This window comes from Rhinolophus hipposideros (genome assembly GCF_964194185.1).
Source record: "Rhinolophus hipposideros genome assembly, chromosome: 7".
NCBI lineage: Eukaryota > Metazoa > Chordata > Mammalia > Chiroptera > Rhinolophidae > Rhinolophus > Rhinolophus hipposideros.
In genome coordinates, this window is record NC_138053.1 from 55,557,934 (window position 1) to 55,578,835 (window position 20,902).

The 20,902-nt window shown below is 34.8% G+C and overlaps 1 protein-coding gene across 3 annotated transcripts in view; it reads right to left on the reverse strand.

Moving 5' to 3' along the window:
* Positions 1 to 20,902, reverse strand: part of BDP1 (BDP1 general transcription factor IIIB subunit) — an 83,007-nt gene that overhangs the window by 4,895 nt on the left and 57,210 nt on the right. For 2 of the 3 annotated variants that reach the window (XM_081054466.1, XM_081054464.1), the window contains exons 27-38: positions 16,093 to 16,129; positions 15,532 to 15,624; positions 14,241 to 14,469; positions 13,597 to 13,751; positions 12,167 to 12,311; positions 11,762 to 11,942; positions 8,369 to 8,432; positions 7,833 to 8,019; positions 6,888 to 7,092; positions 3,835 to 3,874; positions 2,951 to 3,218; positions 471 to 720 (exon numbers count right to left, since the gene is read on the reverse strand). In XM_081054466.1, the coding sequence (XP_080910592.1) occupies positions 471 to 720; positions 2,951 to 3,218; positions 3,835 to 3,874; positions 6,888 to 7,092; positions 7,833 to 8,019; positions 8,369 to 8,432; positions 11,762 to 11,942; positions 12,167 to 12,311; positions 13,597 to 13,751; positions 14,241 to 14,469; positions 15,532 to 15,624; positions 16,093 to 16,129 (1,854 nt within the window). The remainder of the gene's footprint in view (positions 1 to 470; positions 721 to 2,950; positions 3,219 to 3,834; positions 3,875 to 6,887; positions 7,093 to 7,832; positions 8,020 to 8,368; positions 8,433 to 11,761; positions 11,943 to 12,166; positions 12,312 to 13,596; positions 13,752 to 14,240; positions 14,470 to 15,531; positions 15,625 to 16,092; positions 16,130 to 20,902) is intronic. The other variant, XM_081054465.1, reaches the window with a different exon arrangement.

Consider the following 20,902-nt stretch of genomic DNA (forward strand, 5'->3'; position numbering starts at 1 on the left):
TATTCTTCTGAAGTCTTTGAAACAGGTTCACTGATTTTCCCATCCCAGTAACTTGCCATATGGACAGCTTCAGAACACATATAAATAAAACATGCAAACAAATTTGAATTTTACCGTTTCTTGAATTCATGTAGGTATCGAGACATTTCTCCTAAAGCAAATAAAATGCAAGGACTGCTTTGTTTTGCTTCTGGGTCAGAAGGGTCTTTGCTTTAAAGAAATGACAATTAAGTGTCCATTTATGGCTGGTTCATTCAATGGCTCTGTATTAAGCCAGAAATAACTTTCTAATTCAACCCCTCATCTTCTTCCAGTATAGTGGGGTATGATGGGAGGAGATGGATAGGAGGCGCTCTGCAATAATTTCTGACACCCAAATGAAAATAACAATTGTCATCCATGGTTTTCCTAGTTGAATCTGATATCCAACCCATTCTATACAAACAGTAAAATAAGGAGTTATCACATACCTGAGTTGCTGAACTGCTAATGTTCTCAGAATGAGTATCAACACCACCACTTGGAGATGGAAGCAGATCAGAGGGCTCTTGAATTTTTTTCTGACTTTCATTGAGTGGAACAGATCTTTTCAAATTCCGTCTTGATACAGGTATAAGAGGTTTTAGGCGTTTCTTACTATGAACCTGAGTAGGTTCATCAGATTCCAAACTATTCTTTGAACATATTAAAGACAAAAATCCCAGGGGTCTTCTGCCAGGTCTAGAAACGCAAACATAAAGATATTCAAGAATATCTAGGAAGACACATTCTTTTATTTTTTAATTACAGTTGACATTCAATATTATATTCGTTTCAGGTGTGCAGCATAGTGGTTAGACATTTATATATCTTATGAAGTGATCACCCCATAAGTCTAGTACCCACTATTATTGACTATATTCCCTATGCTGTACTTTACATCCTTGTGACTATTTTGTAACTACCAATTTGTCCCTCTTAATCCCTTCAGCTTTTTCACCCAGTCCAAACCCCCTCTCATCTGGCAACCATCAATTTATTCTCTGTATCTATCAGTCTGTTTCTGTTTTGTTTATTTTTTTAGATTCCACATATAAGTGAGATCATAAGTGAGATATTTGTTTTCCTCAATCTGACTTATTTCACTTAGCATAATACCCTCTAGATCCATCTATGTTGTCTCAAATGGTTAAGATTTCTTTTTTTTTTTTTTATGGCCAACTAATATCCCATTGTATACATGTACCACATCTTCTTTATCCAATCATCTAATGATGGGCACTTAGGTTGCTTCCGTATCTTGGCTATTGTAAATAGTGCAGCAGTGAACATAGGGATGCATACATCTTTTTGAATTGGTGTTTTGTATTTCTTCGGATAAATACCCAGAAGTGGAATTGCTGACTCATAAGGTAGTTCTACTTTTAATTTTTTGAGGAAGCTCCATACTGTATTTCCATAGTGGTTGCACCAATTTGCAATCCCACCAGCAGTGCATGAAGGTTCCCTTTCAGAAAGACATATTCTCAATACTAACTTCTAAAATGGCACATGTGATATCTCATTAGTGGTATCAGCACATCTACTAAGTACTGATACCAGTAAGTACTGATATCACTATGGCATGACATACATTTGTGACAAAGAGCAAAGCTTACTCAGAGCAGCACTTCTTAAGCTGAAAAGTGCACACAAATGCATGGGAATCGTATTAATGATGATTCTGACTGAGTTGGTGGGGGGGGGGTGGAGCCTGAGTTCTATATTTCTAGCAAGTTTTCAAATGATGTCCATGCTGCGGGTACCAGGACCAGACTTTGATTAGCAAGGCTCTAAAGCAGAGATCAGCCAACTGTGGTCCACAGGCCAAATGCAGTCTGCTACCTGATTCTACAAACAAGTTTTACTGGAACACAGCCATGCTCATCTGTTTAAATATGACTGCTTCTGCACTACAAATGCAGGGTTGAGTAGTTGCAACAGACATATGGGCCACAAAGCATAAAATATACTATATGACCTTTTACCAAAAAAGTTTGCTGACCCTCGCTCTAGAATACCACTGCTCAACTGGTTTTAACCCAAAACCCCATGATGCTTCCCTCATTCTATTTTCAGCATTTCTCTAAGGCCAGAAAAGATATTGCTGAGATTTGTTTTCTCTAGTTTATATAACAGAAACAATAGATTCATTAAATATGCCTTTTCAAGCTACACATGCCCTTTCCTCCCTTTCCTTTAGTGGAGGTTAATGTATGTCTTCCCCACTTTAACTCACCAACACCATATTAATGATTTGAATGCAACTGACAAGTCAAAAATTATCCAGAACCTTGAAGGCTGGCTTCTCGAGTATGAGTAAAATAACGTGGGAGAAGCTGGCTTTGGGCTTAAACTTCACACTTACTCTTACAGGGAGAAAGCCATGGCTTACCTCTTAGGTATGCCACAAGGAAGAAAAATGTACACATTATTTGGGACCTCAAAAAAACAACATCCAGAGCTACTTCTGATGTTAGACCTTTATTTCAGACCATCTACATCTGCACTGGCAACTACTATATGGTAGAATAAATAATGATCAAAATTAATAACCATGGACAAGCTGAAAAACAAAGTGTACAATACTAAACTCTAAAGATTTTCTATCTAAAAAGTTAGTTTCAGCACTTAAAGTTAAGCTATTATTACATGGATTGTATATTTATCTGGAACAGTCCTACAAAAATGTTTGACATTACTATATTTCCTTCCTTTTACATCACCAACAGAGGGACATGTTTCTAAAACATCTTTATAGTCTTTATAGATAGGTAGGCAGATATAAAAACCTATATATCCATAAATATAGACATAAATATATAGATATAGATATACAGATATAGATAGATATCTGCTCCATATAGGTTACATTTATTTACTGAGAGAAAGAAATGGAGAGAAACATTTATTAAAGACTTTCTCATGATACCTGGATAGTGAGGTTTTTGAAGACGATGTGGTGCTATCCATTTGTTCAGCCTTAGAAGCTGCACAAGTTGTTTCTTCCTTATCAGACACAATCATCGCATCCTGAGGTAACTGAGGTGTACTCTCTTCTGTATGTGTATCTATTATTTTATCAGAAGATCCAGATCCTATGCTCTGAAAAGTTGGTTCAAGTTGCTCTTTCTGAGGTCCTGGAGTTGTACATGTGCTTTCTGAGATAGGGAAGATATCTTGTTCCTTATAAGACTTCCCTTAAACAAAAAGGAAAACAAACGGTAAGCACACATATTGAAATTAATACATCCAAATGAATTGCAACATTTGAAGGAAAATTGTTCTATCATAAATGTACCCTAATAAGAGTAAGCTAAATTATAAATTAATGGAGTTACCTGGACTCTTAAGAATATTATAATTGGTTAAAAGCCATGGTAACAGCTTCTGCATTCAGATACAAAGTAGTCATATCAATATATTTTCACCTAAAAAAATCTTTGTCTACAAATATTTCTTGAACTAACAACATGAAAGAGTGATCACTTTCTAATTTCAGGGCACAGCTAAGGACCTATAAAAACTCCTTTATACCCAGTTTTCTAATTCCTAAAATGCAGTTGTTGAGCTCTTACAGGAAATCTCGTAGACATATGATTTTCTATTAATTACAGGAATAAAGTAGCTTCTTATGGCTACCAAAGTGTCATATCTAAGATCTCAGCAGGGAAGAAAAAGTTCTAATAATAAAAGCATGATTCTTAGCGAAAAGTGAACAAGACTCTGCTTCAATCCCAAATTCGAACAGGATGTCTCAAAAATAATCAAGGATACTTAGAAAAATATAATCACATTAAAATTTATTTTACTCACCTCTTTCCTCAAAAACCTTTATTAATTCCTTTGAGCACACCTGTTTTAAGAAAAAGTACAAAAAAAATTTGAAATCCATTTATCAAATAAAATTAATTTTATTTCCTTCTTTCTTTTTTAAGAAAACATGTATCAACCCAGAAAGGTCTAGCGTCAAACATTTATGAAAAAGACATTGTTACTATTATTTAAACTATTCCAGAGCACAGAAGAGGGAAAGTTTCCAAAAATCCTTTTATAAATCAAGCACAACATTGATACCAACTAACCAGTCTCACATCAGTCCAAAAATATCAAATGAAATATTACAGGCACAATTTAGCTGTACTCAAAAGACCAATACAGCATGATCAAGTACAGTTTGTTTCAGAAATGCAAAGATGACTCAATATTACAAAATCTATTAATTTAATTCAAAGGATCTTAAAAGAAAAATATTATCTTCTATTATAGGAAAAGTACCCAATAACTTTCTTTAAAAATTTTTAATTGAATAGACATTTTCTTAAAACCGTAAAATACTACTACTGTAAACCAACAGTCAACAATTCCACTTCATAAACACTTGAGTCAGGAACATTAAAGTCAGGAAGGAGGACAATTTTCAGACATTTTTTTTAGTTCCATTAGTCAATATAATTAGAAAAGAGAAAGAATTGAAGGTATGAAAAGTAAAAGGGAGGAATTACAGTTATGTTTGCATATTATATGACTGTTTACACTTAGACAAGCCAAGAGCATCATTGAAGAATTAATACACTCAAAGAAGGGAATTCAGTAAGCTCTCTAGATAGAAAACAACTCAATGATAATAACAAAAAAGATAAAACTCTTAAGATAACCTAATACACCCAAAGATAAAACTCTTAAGATAACCTAATAAGAAATGCACCAGATTTACATGAAGAGCTTAAAATACCATAAGACACAAAAAAGGAGACAAATGGAAAGACACACTGTTTTTGAATAGAAGATTCAACATCACAATGATGATGTCAATTTCCCCTATGTTAGTCTGTCAAGTAATACAATACTAACACAAGTACCAACAGTTTTTTTTTTAAAAAGTTCTGAACAAGGTAATTCTAAAATTGATCTGAACTTCAGGACATATAAGCAACTAGGAGGAACCTGAAAAAAGAAGAAAACTGTATGGGGGGGGGGAGAGGCTATCCCTTTAAGATATTAAAGCACTTAAAAGCTACAACAATTAAAACTGTGATACAGGCCCCAGAACAAATAGGTGAGTCAACGTAGAAGAAAAGAAAGTTCAGGAATATACCCAAATACATGTGGAATTTAGTATTGGATAAAAGTGGAATTTTAAATCAGTGGAGAAAAGATGAATTATTCAATAAATGGTGCTGAGACAACTACATAGGCATCTGCGGAAAATTAAGTTGGTTCTACTCTTCCTAACACCAAAATAAATTCTAAGCAAATCAATATTAACTAGAAGAATTTATTTTAAAACTCAAGGTAGATTTTCAATGTATAACATAATCACCAGAAGCCATACGTACAAAGATTGACAAATTTGATCACAGAAAAATAAAAACTGTTTGCATGTCTATCTGAACGCAGTAGATGTGCATTCTAGAATTTAAAATTATAACTGATTTTTACAAGCAGTCTTTTATTGTTAAAACTTGGAAACAAGTTTAGAAAATAAAAATCACAAATAAGCCCAAAAGACATTGTACTTTTCGAACATATATTTAGTCACACCAATGTACATCTATCATTTTTAAACGGCATATTAAAAACCAATGACCTAGTTTTGCACATAGTAAAGTATGGAGATCCACCACCCCCGTCCCCCACTCCCCTCATTAAATATACTTTTAAAACAAATGAAACAATGTCTGCATGGAATGCTAATAAACTGTTAAATTTGAGTTACTGGTACATAGGGATACACTGTACTATCCTGTCTACCTCTTTAAATGTTTCAAAATGTACATATTAAAAACTTAACCAAACTAAGTCTGCATGAGAAAAATCACAGAGTCAAATAACCAACTGGGAAAAAATATTTGCAACTCATATCACAGACATACATAACAGAGTTCCTCTGAATCTGTAAGGAAAAGCTCAACAACCCAACTGAAAAAAATGGTAGAGAATATAGTCTTTTCACAGAAAAGGAAATAAAAATTGCTCTTAAGCGTATGAAAAGATGCTCAACCTTACTCATAATAAGAGAAATTAAAACTATTCTGGGATACAATTTTTCACCTATCTGATATACGAGGATACACTGCCTCTGTTGTCTACTGTCAATGTAAGGACAATAGGTCTTCAACTGTCCCTTTGAGAATAAAGATTCTAAATTAACTTTTCCATAGTGCCGTTACATAATGTGTACAAGAAACAAACACCAGAAGGTGCTAAGAAACCTACAACGTGGTGGCTGCTAACTGAATCTGTCTAGTATCATCAGGCTTCCCCAAGGTACTAGTGACAATTGAGCTAAAGTAATTTGCATGTTTTTCAAGAAAATTCTTTAGAAAAGAGACAGCCAAAGAAATGCCCTAAGATATGAGAGTACAGTGCTTTTGAGAAACTGAAAGATGGCCAATGTGGTAGAGAGGGAGGGAGAGATGAGACTAGAGACAGAAATGAGCCACATATATAGAGGGCCTTAGAGGTTCTGGTTTTATTCCTAATCGCAACAAGGAGCTTTACACATTGTGATAATGGTGGTGGGGATATCACTATCACCATTTCACACAACAGGAAACTCAATCTGAGGTATCTTGCCCAAGATGTACCACTCACAGCTGTGAAGTGGTACAGCCAAGACCCAGATCTGTAAGATGCTTTCAGCTTTATTTTTAGCTAATGACACAGAGCTGGGCATGGATTTCCTGATTAAAGACCATCAATTTTCACCTAGAGCAGGTTGAAAGTGAAAATACAAAACCAGTTTTACCTGAATTATTTATGGTGAAAAGTTTTAGAACTATCTTTATAGAAAGAATTAAAGGAAAAAACAGGAATTTATTTGTTGTAATATGGCCATCTTACTTGCTTAATTAAGTTTCTCTTACCTCAGAGGTAAATTTTTGACAATCATCTCTTGAAGTGAATAAACTTTTTTTGGCAGGAGGAACATGGTCGCTTTCATTAAGCCTACAATGAAATCTCTTCCTAGATATAAGATCCAAATTAGCAGGAGGCTTTTCAGAATCATCTCTTCCAGAATTAGATAAACACATCGCTTCCTGACCAACTGAAGTTACTGGAAAACTCATACTGCATAGAAAATACATACATATTAAATCAGTGAATTAGAAGTTACTTATTGAGGTTAAAGGCTGAACTAATCCAATGCAAACTGCTAAAAAAACTTCAAAGTAACTAACATATACACGGCCATAGTCACAAAAATGTTAGTTTTGAGCTCCATTCATACTTAAAGGCTCATAACTTAAAGTAATATTGAATTAAATCTGATGTATAAAAAATGTTTTCCTTGTTAAATTTTAATCTAAAATGTCTCTTCCTAATATAAAAGGCCTCAATTTCTAAAGCTACTTAAATGACAATTAAGCATCTTAACCAATGACTACAAAAATAAGAATTCTAAAAAATTAAAATGAATATCAAAAATACACAGAAATGTTACCTCTCTGTACTATTTTTGCAACTTTCTGTGAATATATATTCAATTCAGAATTTATATATATAAATGTTTACAACATAACCATACCTTTCATACATGCCATTTTTTGATCCAGATTGCTAAGTGTCTTTAGCTTTCAAAATACTTAAAATACCAAACAAGTTTCATATAGAAGTATTATATAATACATTTAAATGGAATATTTATCAGATATAAAATAAACGATTTCTTCTCTAAGTTACCATATAATTACTAAACAAGGTCTCCAGGACAATTATAAATATTGTCGGTGAATGACTCGTTCAATCAATATTATTTGATTCATAAAGCACCTTTCCTACTAGCAAAAACAGCTTAGCTCATTCATTACCTCATGTCACCCTTTTCTTCTGTATTCACTGATTTGACCAATATGGGTGCTGGCAGTAAAGGGTTTGGCATGAACTGCGTAGCAGTACCAGTAAATTCTTCCACTGCATTGGTTGGAATTTCCACCAGAGTTAAAATGAATGCTTGTTCATCCTCACCATCGTGGTGTACGTCAGCAACTAGATTCACTATCGAAGTTTAAAAGTTAGTAATGAAAAGCTGAACCATGAAAGAACAAAAAATCATTTATTTCATTTCTAAAAGAGTCTCACAACAACTTATCACCAAGAATAAAAAACTGAATTACATCAAAAAAAAGTAATTTCATAAAGAATAAAGATGATTCACTATGGAGATTTATAACTTTGAGCAAAGAAGCTTATACACAAAATACTTCAAGTTGTTTTTCTTTAATTCAAGGCCATCATAAACAAAACAAAAAAAAACCAGAACTGTTTTGTTTTTTCCAAATGGGGGTGGAGGGTTAAAGCCATACTGTTAGGTTCTATAACACTTTATTGAAGCAGATTATCATACCTGTTAAATCTTGATCATTCATTACACTCTCTTGTTGGACTTCTGGAATACTAGTTGGTATACACTGCCATAAAAATTAAAATGAGAAAGTGAGGTTGAACAAATCTTAGTTTTGAAAAGGATTCCTGACAATTCGATACAGTGAACAGTTACTGTTTCAAAACTCAACAACTTATCTAACCATATGCAATTTTTCAAGTGTTTTGAAAATTTTAGTTGTACCAATAAACTTCTGATTAATTTAAATATATATATAAATATACACACACATACCCAAAGGAATTCAAACTAAGTTGTACAATATGTATGTACAATCTATGAAATAATTTTTAAACAGGGAGATCCAAACCCTCAACCTTCTCTCTATTCTCATCATACCAGCCATTGTAATATTAGTAGGTGATATAGTTGTAATATTAGTAGGTGATACCTGAATAGAAACAAAAGTTGTCTGCCTTAAGCATGGCTCCCTCCAATCTGTTTTCCACAAAATTGCATTCTTTTCTCTAAAATGCAGTTCTGATTATAATTCTCTATTGTTTAAAATCTTAAAACTTTCATTTTGCAACTATGATTGAATCAGGCAAAAATAATTAATAAATACTAAAACTACGTAGGGACACTTACTCTTATAGGGAGAAAGCCATGGCTTACCTCTTAGGTATGCCACAAGGAAGAAAAATGTACACATTATTTGGGACCTCAATAAAACAACATCCAGAGCTACTTCTGATGTTAGACCTTTATTTCAGACCATCTACATCTGCACTGGCAACTATTACATGGTAGAATAAATAATGATCAAAATTAATAACCATGGACAAGCTGAAAAACAAAGTGTACAATACTAAACTCTAAAGATTTTCTATCTAAAAAGTTAGTTTCAGCACTTAAAGTTAAGCTATTATTATATGGATTGTATATTTAGTAATAAATACTAAAACCACTACAAGGCTGCTAGGTCTCATTTGACAAATTACTTATTAAGTGGAAAAAATGCTGCTATCATGGAGAAATCTGGCAGGCACCCTTCTAACCAAGTGATCTGTCAGCACCACCAATAATGGGACAAACTTATATTGTACATCTCCTGATGTGATACAAAAGGAAGAAATATCATTACCTATGTAGTAATCTTGCCTGAATCTAATAATGAGGAAGCATTAAAAAAAAATCCACATTGTGGATTAGCCTAGACTATTTTAAAATATCAAGTTCACAAAAGATCACACACTTCTCCCAAGACGACATACAAACGGCCAACCAATATATGAAAAACTACTCAACTTTACTAGGTATTAGGGGAATGCAAATCAAAACCACAATGAGATACCACCTCACTCCTGTTAGAATGGCTGTTATCAACAAGACAAGTCATAACAAGTATTAGAGAGGTTGTGGAGAAAAAGGAACCCTCATATACTGCTGGTGGGAATGTAAATTGGTATAGCCACTTTGGAAAATAGTATGGAGTTTCCTCAAAAAATTAAGAATAGAATTACCATATGACCCAACAATCTCTCTTCTGGATATCTACCCCAAAAAATCTGAAAACATTTATCTGTAAAGATATATGTACCCCTATGTTCACTGCAGCATTCTTCATTGTGGCCAAGAAATCGAAACAACCAAAGTGTCCTTCAATAGATGACTGGATAAAGATATATATTTACATATATATATATATGTATATATAATGGAATATTACTCAGCCATTACTCAGAAATACTGCCATTTGCAACAACATGGATGGATCTTGCGGTTATCATGCTAAGCGAAATAAGTCAGACAGAAAAAGTCGAGAACCATATGACTTCACTCATATGTAGAATATAAAAGTGAAAGCAACAAACAAACAAGACAAACAAAGAAAAACTCATAGACACAGACAACAGTGTAGTGGTTACCAGAGGTTAAAGGGGAAGGAGGATGGTAGAAGAGGGTAAAGGTCAAATACACACATGGTGATGGAAGGAGAATTGACACACCGTGCAATATATAGATGATGATGTATTTCAGAATTCTACACTTAAAACCTACGTAATTTCACTAATCAATGTCACCTCCAAAGTTTAATAATTTTTTAAAAAGCTATGTAAAATAAACAGATGACATCCATAAAAAAAGTCAAGTTCACAAAAGAGGAAAAAGGGCAAGAGAACTACTCTAGATTAAAAGAGTAAGAAGAAATGACAAATGCAATGTATGCATGAAAGTCTTGACTGGAATTACGTATTACAAAATATTAAATCAATGTTAGATAGTACAGTAACATTAAGTGGGACAACAGTACTGTCATTTCTCTGTATGAGAATGTCCTTATCTTATCAGCTACAAGCTAGAGTATTTTGGGATGAAGGCTCATGTCTACAACTTGACTTTCAAATGGTTCAGTTTTTGAAAAGTATTTAACTATAGAGATGGAGAGTGAGACAGAGATGGGAGTGGGGAAAGCAAATGAGGCAAAATGTTAACAACGAATGAATCCAAGTGAAAGGTATATGAGAGTTCTATGTAAGATTCTTGCAGCTTTTCCCCAAGTTTGAAATTATATCAAAATAAAATATAGAAGGTGGGGGGTGAGAGGGAAAATCCCATAAACTTTGGATGTAGTCCAAACTCCTCAGCAAATCATAAAAATTCATTTTACAAGATGTCCCCAAGCTACCTATTTCTTCATCTCTAACCACTTTCTTCATTTATATCCCACTCATAACTACTTGTAGTCACTGAATATGTCATATGCCGTTCTTCTCCCTTTAAAAAAAAAGTGCTGATGCTTGGGCCCTATTCCCCCCCGAGACTGATTTAACTGGACTGGGTTGCAAACCTCTCCTACAGTTTCGTGCAACCATCTTTCACAGCACCTACCAGACTGAGTGTAATCATTCATTCACTCATCTGTTTCTCATAACTCTTTATCCCCATATCTCATATAGTGTTGGACATGCGGTAATAACATCTCAATAAACACTTGCTCTATAAATAAAGTTCACAGATCCAGGGGCTAAGAAGCAAGAGGTGAATTTTCTGTGTACAAAGCTTTTACAACAAAGCTAGGTATTGGTTAGGTTATCTCTACTCCAAAGCCTAAAAACACACTCAATAAAAATTCTACCACAGGACATTCTTGCAAAGACAAATATAGGGGAAAAAAACAGCTCAGTGGTTGCCAGGAGCTGGGGTAAGGGGAGGGGGTGACTAAAAAACGCGCACTGGAGAATTTGGGTGGTGATGGAACTGTTCATGTGCTGGTTACAAGGCTGTACATGCTTGTCAAAACTTACAGAACTGCACACTAAAGAGGGTGAAGTATACTGCACTTACATCTAATTTTTTAAAAACGAGGAACAAACAGCTAGCCACCACTTGTTATATTTGATATTCTTTTACCTCTGGCACATAAAGTGTAAGCACACTGTCTCCATCAGAGTCCTTTCTCAGGGGCTCTCCAACAGAACTCTCACCAAGACCCCTACCCAAACCAAGTGTGTGGGGCCTCGTCTCGGAGGAAACAATTGGAGCAACTGACAGTATCTGAAGCTCTTGAGATCCCTCGTCTTGATCTTCCTTTCTGAAAGAGAAATTAGTATGTATTAAGAGTTTTAGTATGTATATGAAACCAAGTGGACAACCACACAATGTTTAGAGCTAGGAATGTCAAATTCATCTAATTTTATGTTTTTTAACTTTATTATATTTAAAGCAACAGAACCCGTTTTTCTATCAAATTCTTACAGCTTATGGCTGTAGTTGAAATAGAACAGAAACCAAATCCCAGAATTTCTTTCCTTTTACCTTTCAGTTAGGCTTGTTTCCTGCGAAATACAGGCCTCTTCAATACCACGTACACGTGCTAATCTGCCCTGCTCCTTACTCTCTGCTGCTGTAGTTGATCCAAGGTTTTTATCTTCTATTGCTTTAGAAGCATTTTTCTCTGCTTCTTAAATAAAAAAACATATTTAAGATATAGTCCAAAATAATACAGCTAAAATCTCCATATTAGAAACATATTCTCGCTTCAAAGGCAGATCACTATATAGTTAGTGGCTCTTCCAAACTTCTCTTAATCCATAAAACAAGCTTATTCACAAGACCGACAGGTGGTCCTGGCCAACAAAATTTCTGGACAGTAAAACAGATGATTAACGAATCCCATACTGCACATAATTCACTTCCGGCTGCCACAATAATTGCATCCCCACTTTATGGTAACAGCAATATAATTAGCAACTCACATAAAAGAGAGGTTTAGAGGTGGGTACATATGTGGTCTGGCTAGGCTAGTTCCACCTTAAGAAAAGTGTTGGAGAGGGATCTATTCTACAAAAACAAAAGTCACAAAGGAGAAGAAAAGGGCTTCTATATAGAAAAGGAAACTTGATTCTACATAATGAGAGCTTCTGGGTACTGCTCAAGCCTGAGTAAGTAATGAATTAACTAACTGAACCACAGGCATTGCTGGTTGAAAGAGAAATTCCGGAAATCAGGAATCCCAAAACAGAGAAAAGATGATGCTAATTATCCAGATCTTCTACATATGGGGTTTAATTCAATCTTGGTGAATACGCTAACCACCACTGAATTGTACAGTTTAAATGGATAAATTATGATATATGAATTATCAATAAAACTGTTATTTAATACAGTATACAGTAGTGCATATATTTTTGTCCTTTCTGAAATGAATATACATGTATATGTATATATATACATATCTATACATGTATAGACATGGATGTATGGTATACACACACACACCCTCATTTAGATGCTTACGTGTATCAACTATTTCTAGAAGTCTACAACAAAATCTGTTAAGAGCAATTTACCACTAGAACTGGGATTAGAGAACTGGACGGGGGAAGGAAGGACTTTTTAAATTTTATGCCTTTTGGGCACTGTCTTATTTTTTGCCACACGCATGTATGCCTTTCTAAGAGATGCATGCTTGAGTCTTCGTGTTTACACATACACAGACACACACACACAGAAAAAAATACATATGAAGAGAAAGTTTGATCAATATATCAAAATAATAGTTACTGAAACTAATAGGAGGATTTTCTTGGGTGTTTATTTTATAGCTCATTTTACTTTTTATATGTTTGAAACTTTTTAATAGTAAGTTAAAGTAAGTTTAACAACTGAATATTCCATTTGAAATGCTAATGTAATTTCTTGTGTCAAAGTAATTTTATAACTTGCAAGGGAACAATAAAATTTACCTCTTTGAATTTCTACTTCTTCTCCTTTAGTTACAAACAAACTGGGAACTTCCTGATGAGCACCAAATTTGTTGGTCCCTAAAATCTTCCTAAGAATTGGCTTAGCCTTGGCAAATCGATTTCTTGAATTATTGGTCACTTCAGAAGTTGTATTCCTAGAAAAAGAGAGAAGAGGAAAAAAAGAGAAATTTGTCAACTGTGTAAGAATACTCTCTCACATTGATACATTCCATCTAGCATTGATAAAATTATGTGCCACCTTCTCAGGTGCCACATTGTTTATAAGTGTTCATTTCTTACTGGTAAAATTACATGGTATTAACTTTACTAAAAGTCTTGAGAAGGGAAGAGAATTGGACCATATTTGTAAAACAGACTATATTTATATAAAACTATTTCATTAACGTTTCAGACACACATATTACGGTAATTTTAATATGCAAACCATTCAACTAAAATCAAAATCAGCCAATCATTACTCTAAAGAGGGAGAAATTAGTATTGCCTACTTCACATTTATACAAGTGTTATTCAAGCTATTAACTAAATTGATAGTTGGTTTAATTATATTTATTAATTGAATACTGTAATTTATTTTTTAATAAAACTCAAAAGAAATACTAGTTTAATAAAGCAAAATAAACCTGGTTGTTAAAGTGTTTCCCTTTATTTTCTCCATTAAACCAATTTCTTCATTAGTACTTTGTTCCTCCAATACAATCTTGTTTTCTTCTATCGGTGAAGGAGATGTACTATTGACAGGTGAAGGAAGCTCCTGACATTCACGAACAATGTTGTGGTTTACATTATCTGGGCTAAAAGGAATATGGCTTTTATCCTTTGAATGAACATCAGGAAGTACACATACTCCTACTGCAGAAAAAAATAAAAAATCAAAATTGACCCAATACAAATAGACGTCCAAATAAAACAAATCCTTCAACATTGAGCAATTATAATATTCTATATTGTTTTTAAAGTTTCCTCTTTTGGCTCCAAATTTATGATCTCATATTTCATGCCAGAGATTTGACTTACTCTAAAGCTTAGTAATTCTTCCAGACTGAAAGTTTGGTGCCATTATAAGTAACAATGAAATCTTTTTGTTACTTTCAGTAATCACATAACCTCAAATGAATTTCAAGACAAGATGACCTTCATTTACAATTTTTTAACACTTATGTTTATGTTCTAGAGATTTGTAACAGGGTCCAAAGCAATATTCTGCCATTGAGAAATAAGGCCTATAGGGAACATAAATCAGAGAGCTTCCTGATAAATATGTAGTTATAGGCCTAAAAGTCTAACGTCTAAAATAAATGTCAGGCCACTCATCAACAGTGGAAATTATTAACAGGAATATAATTAACATGATTATCCATTTAACATACTTAAAGTAGAACATACTTAGATAGTAAAGACTATAGCTTCTCTAGAAGGTCAGACTGAAATATTAAAAATCTGGGTTGACATATCTTTTGGCTCAGTCTAAACTAAAAGAACAGTCTAAACCAAAGGCTCTCAATGACCACTATTGCCCATAGTGGATTTGACTGTCACGTAATTGTGAAGACTATCCAAAGAAGCAGCTCCTTTGCTGAAGAAACATGTATAAAGTAATCAGTGATCTATGAGCTCAGTTAACCAATGATGTTTATAATGACAAAGGTAGAGGATTCACTAGATTACTATTCCACAAATACAAATTATTTTTTATAAACCAAGTACACTATCTCAAAATGGTGGCCACTACATCTAAAGGGGCTAAGATAGATGAATCGATACACACATATTGCCTTTTCTGGAAAAACAACAAAGTGATGCCAACTTCAAATGTAAAAGGCAAGTATTCACTTATTACTGAAATGTGGGTATAATTTCTTACAAGTTACAATTTACAAGTTTCTTTGTTAAGAACTTGTCTTTCATTCTTACCGTCACTCTGTTCTGTACTGATCTCTGATTGTAACACTAGGTCTCCCATTGTAAGTAAAGTTATGGCAGCTTCAGTGCTTCCATCATTGGTACCTTGTGAGAAAATATATCAACATTAAAACAGAAAAATGAATCTTGAAACTTAATTTTGTTTAAATACAAAAGTGTTTTTAATTCAGATGTTTATCTTCTAGTAACAAGCTTCAATATCCTCTGTACACTAATGTTTTTGTTCAGCTTATACCCTACAAATAAAGAAATCAACTGTTGGCTTTTACTCACTGAAAATGCCTCCCTCTCAATTAAATAACTTAATACCTTCAAAGAAAATGCATCTGTGCAGATCAGAGGCAATAAACACTTCTTTATTAAACATTTAACTCTTACTTCACATTCTAAAATAACATTCCAAAACATTTCTCCAAAAGATAACAAATTCAACAGCTGAATCTTTTCGTTCAACTCTCCATCAAAATGACTCATTCACTAACTACCACCACTACTAAATCATCATGCTAGTGTTAACCACGTAGTTTTAACAGTTTCCTCATTGATAGTTACCTGTTTCATCTTGGGTATGTTCACCTGTGGTCATTTCCTAAAAGAGGAATAATAATATGTTACGTATTTTCCCAAATATATGTTCTGTACCTCAAAAAAGCACTGTTTTACAGGTCTTTCTATGTTTTGATTACGACCGAGTGGAAATTGGTGTTTCTCCCTTACTTTATAATTATTCATAAAATTTCATAAACAAGAAAAAACCAATTCTTTTGTATCTCGGTTCTTGTTTTACCTTTTCCTTGTATTATATGCAAAAGTTAACTCTGATCCTATGGCAATGTGCATCTACCATTCTTACTTTACTTCTGCACTTTCAAAATCCTTTAACTTCAGGCATATCTGCCACTAGTTCCAACTCAATGGAAACCAAGGTCTTAAGAATAATGCCAATTTTTTACACTACTAAGAGGCTTAAAACTTAAATGAATTTTAATAAATTAAGAGGTTACAGCATCAATGTCCAGCAAGAGAGCATGAGGAGTTCTGCTAACCCTCTCCCATTGGCATTGGTGAAATTTATTAAAAAACAACCATTAAAGCATCTGGAAATGGACCTATGGGAATAAGAGGGAGAAACATTCATTCAAGAAACTAATGAAAATTCAGTAACAAAGGTGAAAGTCTGAGGTATTTGAACTACGTCTGCTCTCTCCTTCCTCCATCCCAGCTCAGCAAGGCAGAGACTCCACCTCAAACTTCTGCAGCCAAGAAAACAGTGCCCCTTCTCCCTGCATGTCCCAGCTGGATGGTTTTCTTCCTAGAAGGAGAAGGGCTTCAACTTCTAACACAATAATCTGGTGTCAGACTCATAATAGATAATAAACCAATATCTATTATGAATATGGACACAAAAGTACTAGTAAACCAAATCCAGCAACATACAAAAATTACACATCATGACCAAGTAGGATTTATCCCAGGGATACAATTTTTGGTTTAACATCCAAAAGTCAATCTATGTAATACATCATATAATACAATGAAAAACAAAAATCATATGATCATCTCAAAAGATGCAGAAAAAGCACAGGACAAATTCCAACACCCTTTCATGATCAAATACTCACACAAACTAGGAATAGAATGGACCTTCTTCAATTGATAAAGGGCATCTATGAAAAAAACCACAGCTAACATCGAACTTAACAGTGAAAGACTGAACACTTTCCCCTAAGACAAGGAACAAGACAAGAATGTCCACTCTTGCCATTTGTATTCAGCATTGTACTGGAGGGTCTAGCCAGGGTAATTAGGCAAGCAAAAGAAATAAAGGACATCCAGCTTGGAAGTGTTGTAAATCGAATTGTGTCCACCAGAAGATATGTTGAAGTCTTAATCCCCAGTACCATGAACATGAAACAGGGTTTTTGTAAATGCAATCAAGTAGAGGTCATACAGGATTAGGGTTGGCCCTAACCCAGTACAACTGGTGTCCTTATAAGAGGAGAAGAAACACAGACATACAAAAGGGGAGAATGCTATGTGGCAATGGAGGCAAAGGCTGGAATTGCGCTGCCATAGCCAAGGAATGACAAGGACTGCCGGCCACTGCCAGAAGGTAAGAGAAAGGCCAGGATGGTTTCTTCCTCATAGCCTCTGGAAGGAGCCATCACTGACAGCACCTTGATCTTAGAATTCTGGCCTCCAGAACTGAGAGAATAACTTTCTGTAGTTTTAAGCCACCCAGTTTGTAGTAGTTTGTTATCGCAGCCCTAGGAAACTAATACAGAAAGGCAGAAATAAAACTCTCTCCGTTCACATATGCCATGATCTTGTATGTAGATAATCCTAAGGAATCCACTAAAAACTATTAGAATAACTCAGTTCATCAAAGGTGCAGGATACAATACCAATATACACAAATCAATTGTATTTCTATACACTTGCCATAAATAATCCAAAAATGAAATTAAGAAAACAGTTCCATTCATAGTAGCATCAAAAATAACATTCTTGAAAATAAACTTAAAGTGCAAAGCTTATACTCTGAAAACCACAAAACACTGTTGAAAGAAATCAAAGACAATCTAAATAATATCCAATGCTCACAGACTGCAAGACTCAACATTATTAAGATGGCAATAGACATACCCCCTATCCCCACACACACAAAAAAAGTGATCTACAGATTCAGTGCAATCCCAATCAGAATCCTAGCTGACATCTTTGCAGAAATTGACAGGATGATTTTAAAATTCATATGGAATTGCAAGGGATCCACAATACCCAAAACAATCCTGAAAAAAAGAAGATGATTTACACTTCCTAATTCCAAAACTCACTACAAAGCAACAGTAATCAATAGAACTTCACCCGCACAGAGACATATAAATCAATGCAACAGAATTGAGTCCAGAAATAAATCCATACATCTACCGCCAATTGATTTTCAACAAGAATGCAAGACCATTCAAAGGGGAAAGAATAGTCTTTTCAAAGAAGGTGACACTGGATAGTCATATGCAAAAGAATGAATTAAGACTCTAACCTCACAACATATACAAAAATTTACTCAAAATGGATTAAAGACTTAAATATAAAGCTATAGTTATAACCATGTAACTTTTAGGGGCTGCCAGTTGGCTCAAGTGGTTACACCGCAGTGCTCATAACACCTTCGACTCCCACATGGGTCAGTGAGCTGTGCCCTCCACAACTAGATTGAAAACAATGACTTGACTTGGAGCTTAGCTGTGACCTCCACAACTACATAGATTGAAAAACAATGACTTGGTGGGGCCGGCCCAGTGGCTCAGGCAGTTAGAGCTCCATGCTCCTAACTCCGAAGACTGCCGGTTCGATTCCCGCAAGGGATGGTGGGCAGCGCCCCCTGCAACTAAGATTGAACATGGCACCTTGAGCTGAGCTGTCACTGAGCTCCCGGATGGCTCAGTTGGTTGGAGTGCGTCCTCTCAACCACAAGGTTGAGGGTTGGACTCCCTCCCGTAAGGGATGGTGGGCTGCGCCCCTGCAACTAGGAATGGCAACTGGACCTGGAGCTGAGCTGCGCCCTCCACCACTAAGACTGAAAGGACAACAACTTGAAGCTGAACGGCATCCTCCACAACTAAGATTGAAAGGACAACAACTTGACTTGGAAAAAAGTCCTGGAAGTACACACTGTTCCCCAAAAAAGTCCTGTTCCCCTTCCCCAATAAAATCTTTAAAAAAAAAAAAAAGGAAAGAAAAACAATTACTTGGAACTGATGGGTCCTGGAAAAACACACTGTTCCCCAATAGTCCCCAATTTAAAAAAATAAGTAAAAAATTAAAAAATAGATAAAAAAAACTTTTAAAAACATGTAACTTTTAGAAGAAATATAGGAGTAAATCTTCAGGATCTGGGCTTTGGCAAAGGATACTTGGATACAACAAAATCATGAGCAACAACAAAAAAACAGATACACTAAAGTTCATAAAAATTAAAAATTTTTGTGTTATAAAGGAAACCTTCCAGAAAATGAAAAGACAACCCAAAGCATGCGAAAAAATATTTGCAAATCATATTATCTGATAAGGAACTTGTATCCAGAATACAGTAGTCCCCCCTTATCCACGGTTTCACTTTCCATGGTTTCAGTTACCCACGATCAACTGTGGTCTGAAAATATTAAATGGAAAATTAGAGAAATAAATAATCCATAAGTTTTAAATTGCATGCCATTTGTGTAGCACGATGAAATCTCCAGCTGTCCTGCTCCAGCCCACCCAGCATAAGAATCATTCCTTTGTCCAGCATATTCATGCTGTGTATATAGTACAATAAAATATTTTGAAAGAGAAACAGATCATATTCACACTAACTTTTATTACAGAATACTGTCATAATTGTCCTAGTTTATTATCTCTTTCTGTGCCTAATTTATAAGTCAAACTTTACTACAGGTTTTTTGTTTGTTTTGTTTTTTAAATTGGGGAATATTGAGGAACATGTGTTTCTCCAGAGCCCATCAGCTCCAAGTCGTTGTCCTTCAATCTAGTTGTGGAGGGCGCAGCTCAGCTCCAAGTCCAGTCTCTATATTCAATTTTAGTTGCAGGGGGAACAGCCCACCATCCCATGCGGGAATTAAACTGGCAGCCTTGTCTTTGAGAGCTCACGCTCTAACCAACTGAGCCACCCAGCCACCCTACTACAGGTATTTATGTATAGAAAAAATATAGAATTAGGTTGGTCTAAAAGTAATTGAGGTTTAAAAGGTCAAAAATAATTGCAAAAACCGCAATTACTTGTGCACCATCCTAGTATGTATAGGATTTAATACTATCAGCGGTTTCAGGGATCCACTGGCGGTCTTGGAATTCATCCCCTGTGCATAAGAGGGGACTACTGTATATAAAAAAAATTCTTACAACTCAGTAATAAAAAGACAAACAGACCAATAAAAAATGGGCAACGGCTCTGAACAGACATTTCTCCAAAGATTATTTTAAAACGGCCAATAAGTACATGAAAAGATGCTCAACATCATTAATGATTAGGAAATGCAAATCAAAACCATAATGAGGTAACATTTCACACCCACTGGGATGGTTAGATCAAAATAGTCAAACAACAAATGTTGGCAAGCACATAAAGAGTGCTTGAGAGAAGAGAAACTGGAACTCTCATACATTGCTGGTGGGCATGCAAAATGGTGCAGCAGCTTTGGAAAACAGTTTGCTGGTTCCTCAAATGATTAAACATAGTCATCATATGACAAAGCACTCCTAGGACTGTACCCAAGAGTAATGAAAATATATGTCTTTGTATGTATTTGTACACAAATGTTTATAGCAACATTACGTATAATAGCCAAAAGATGGAAAC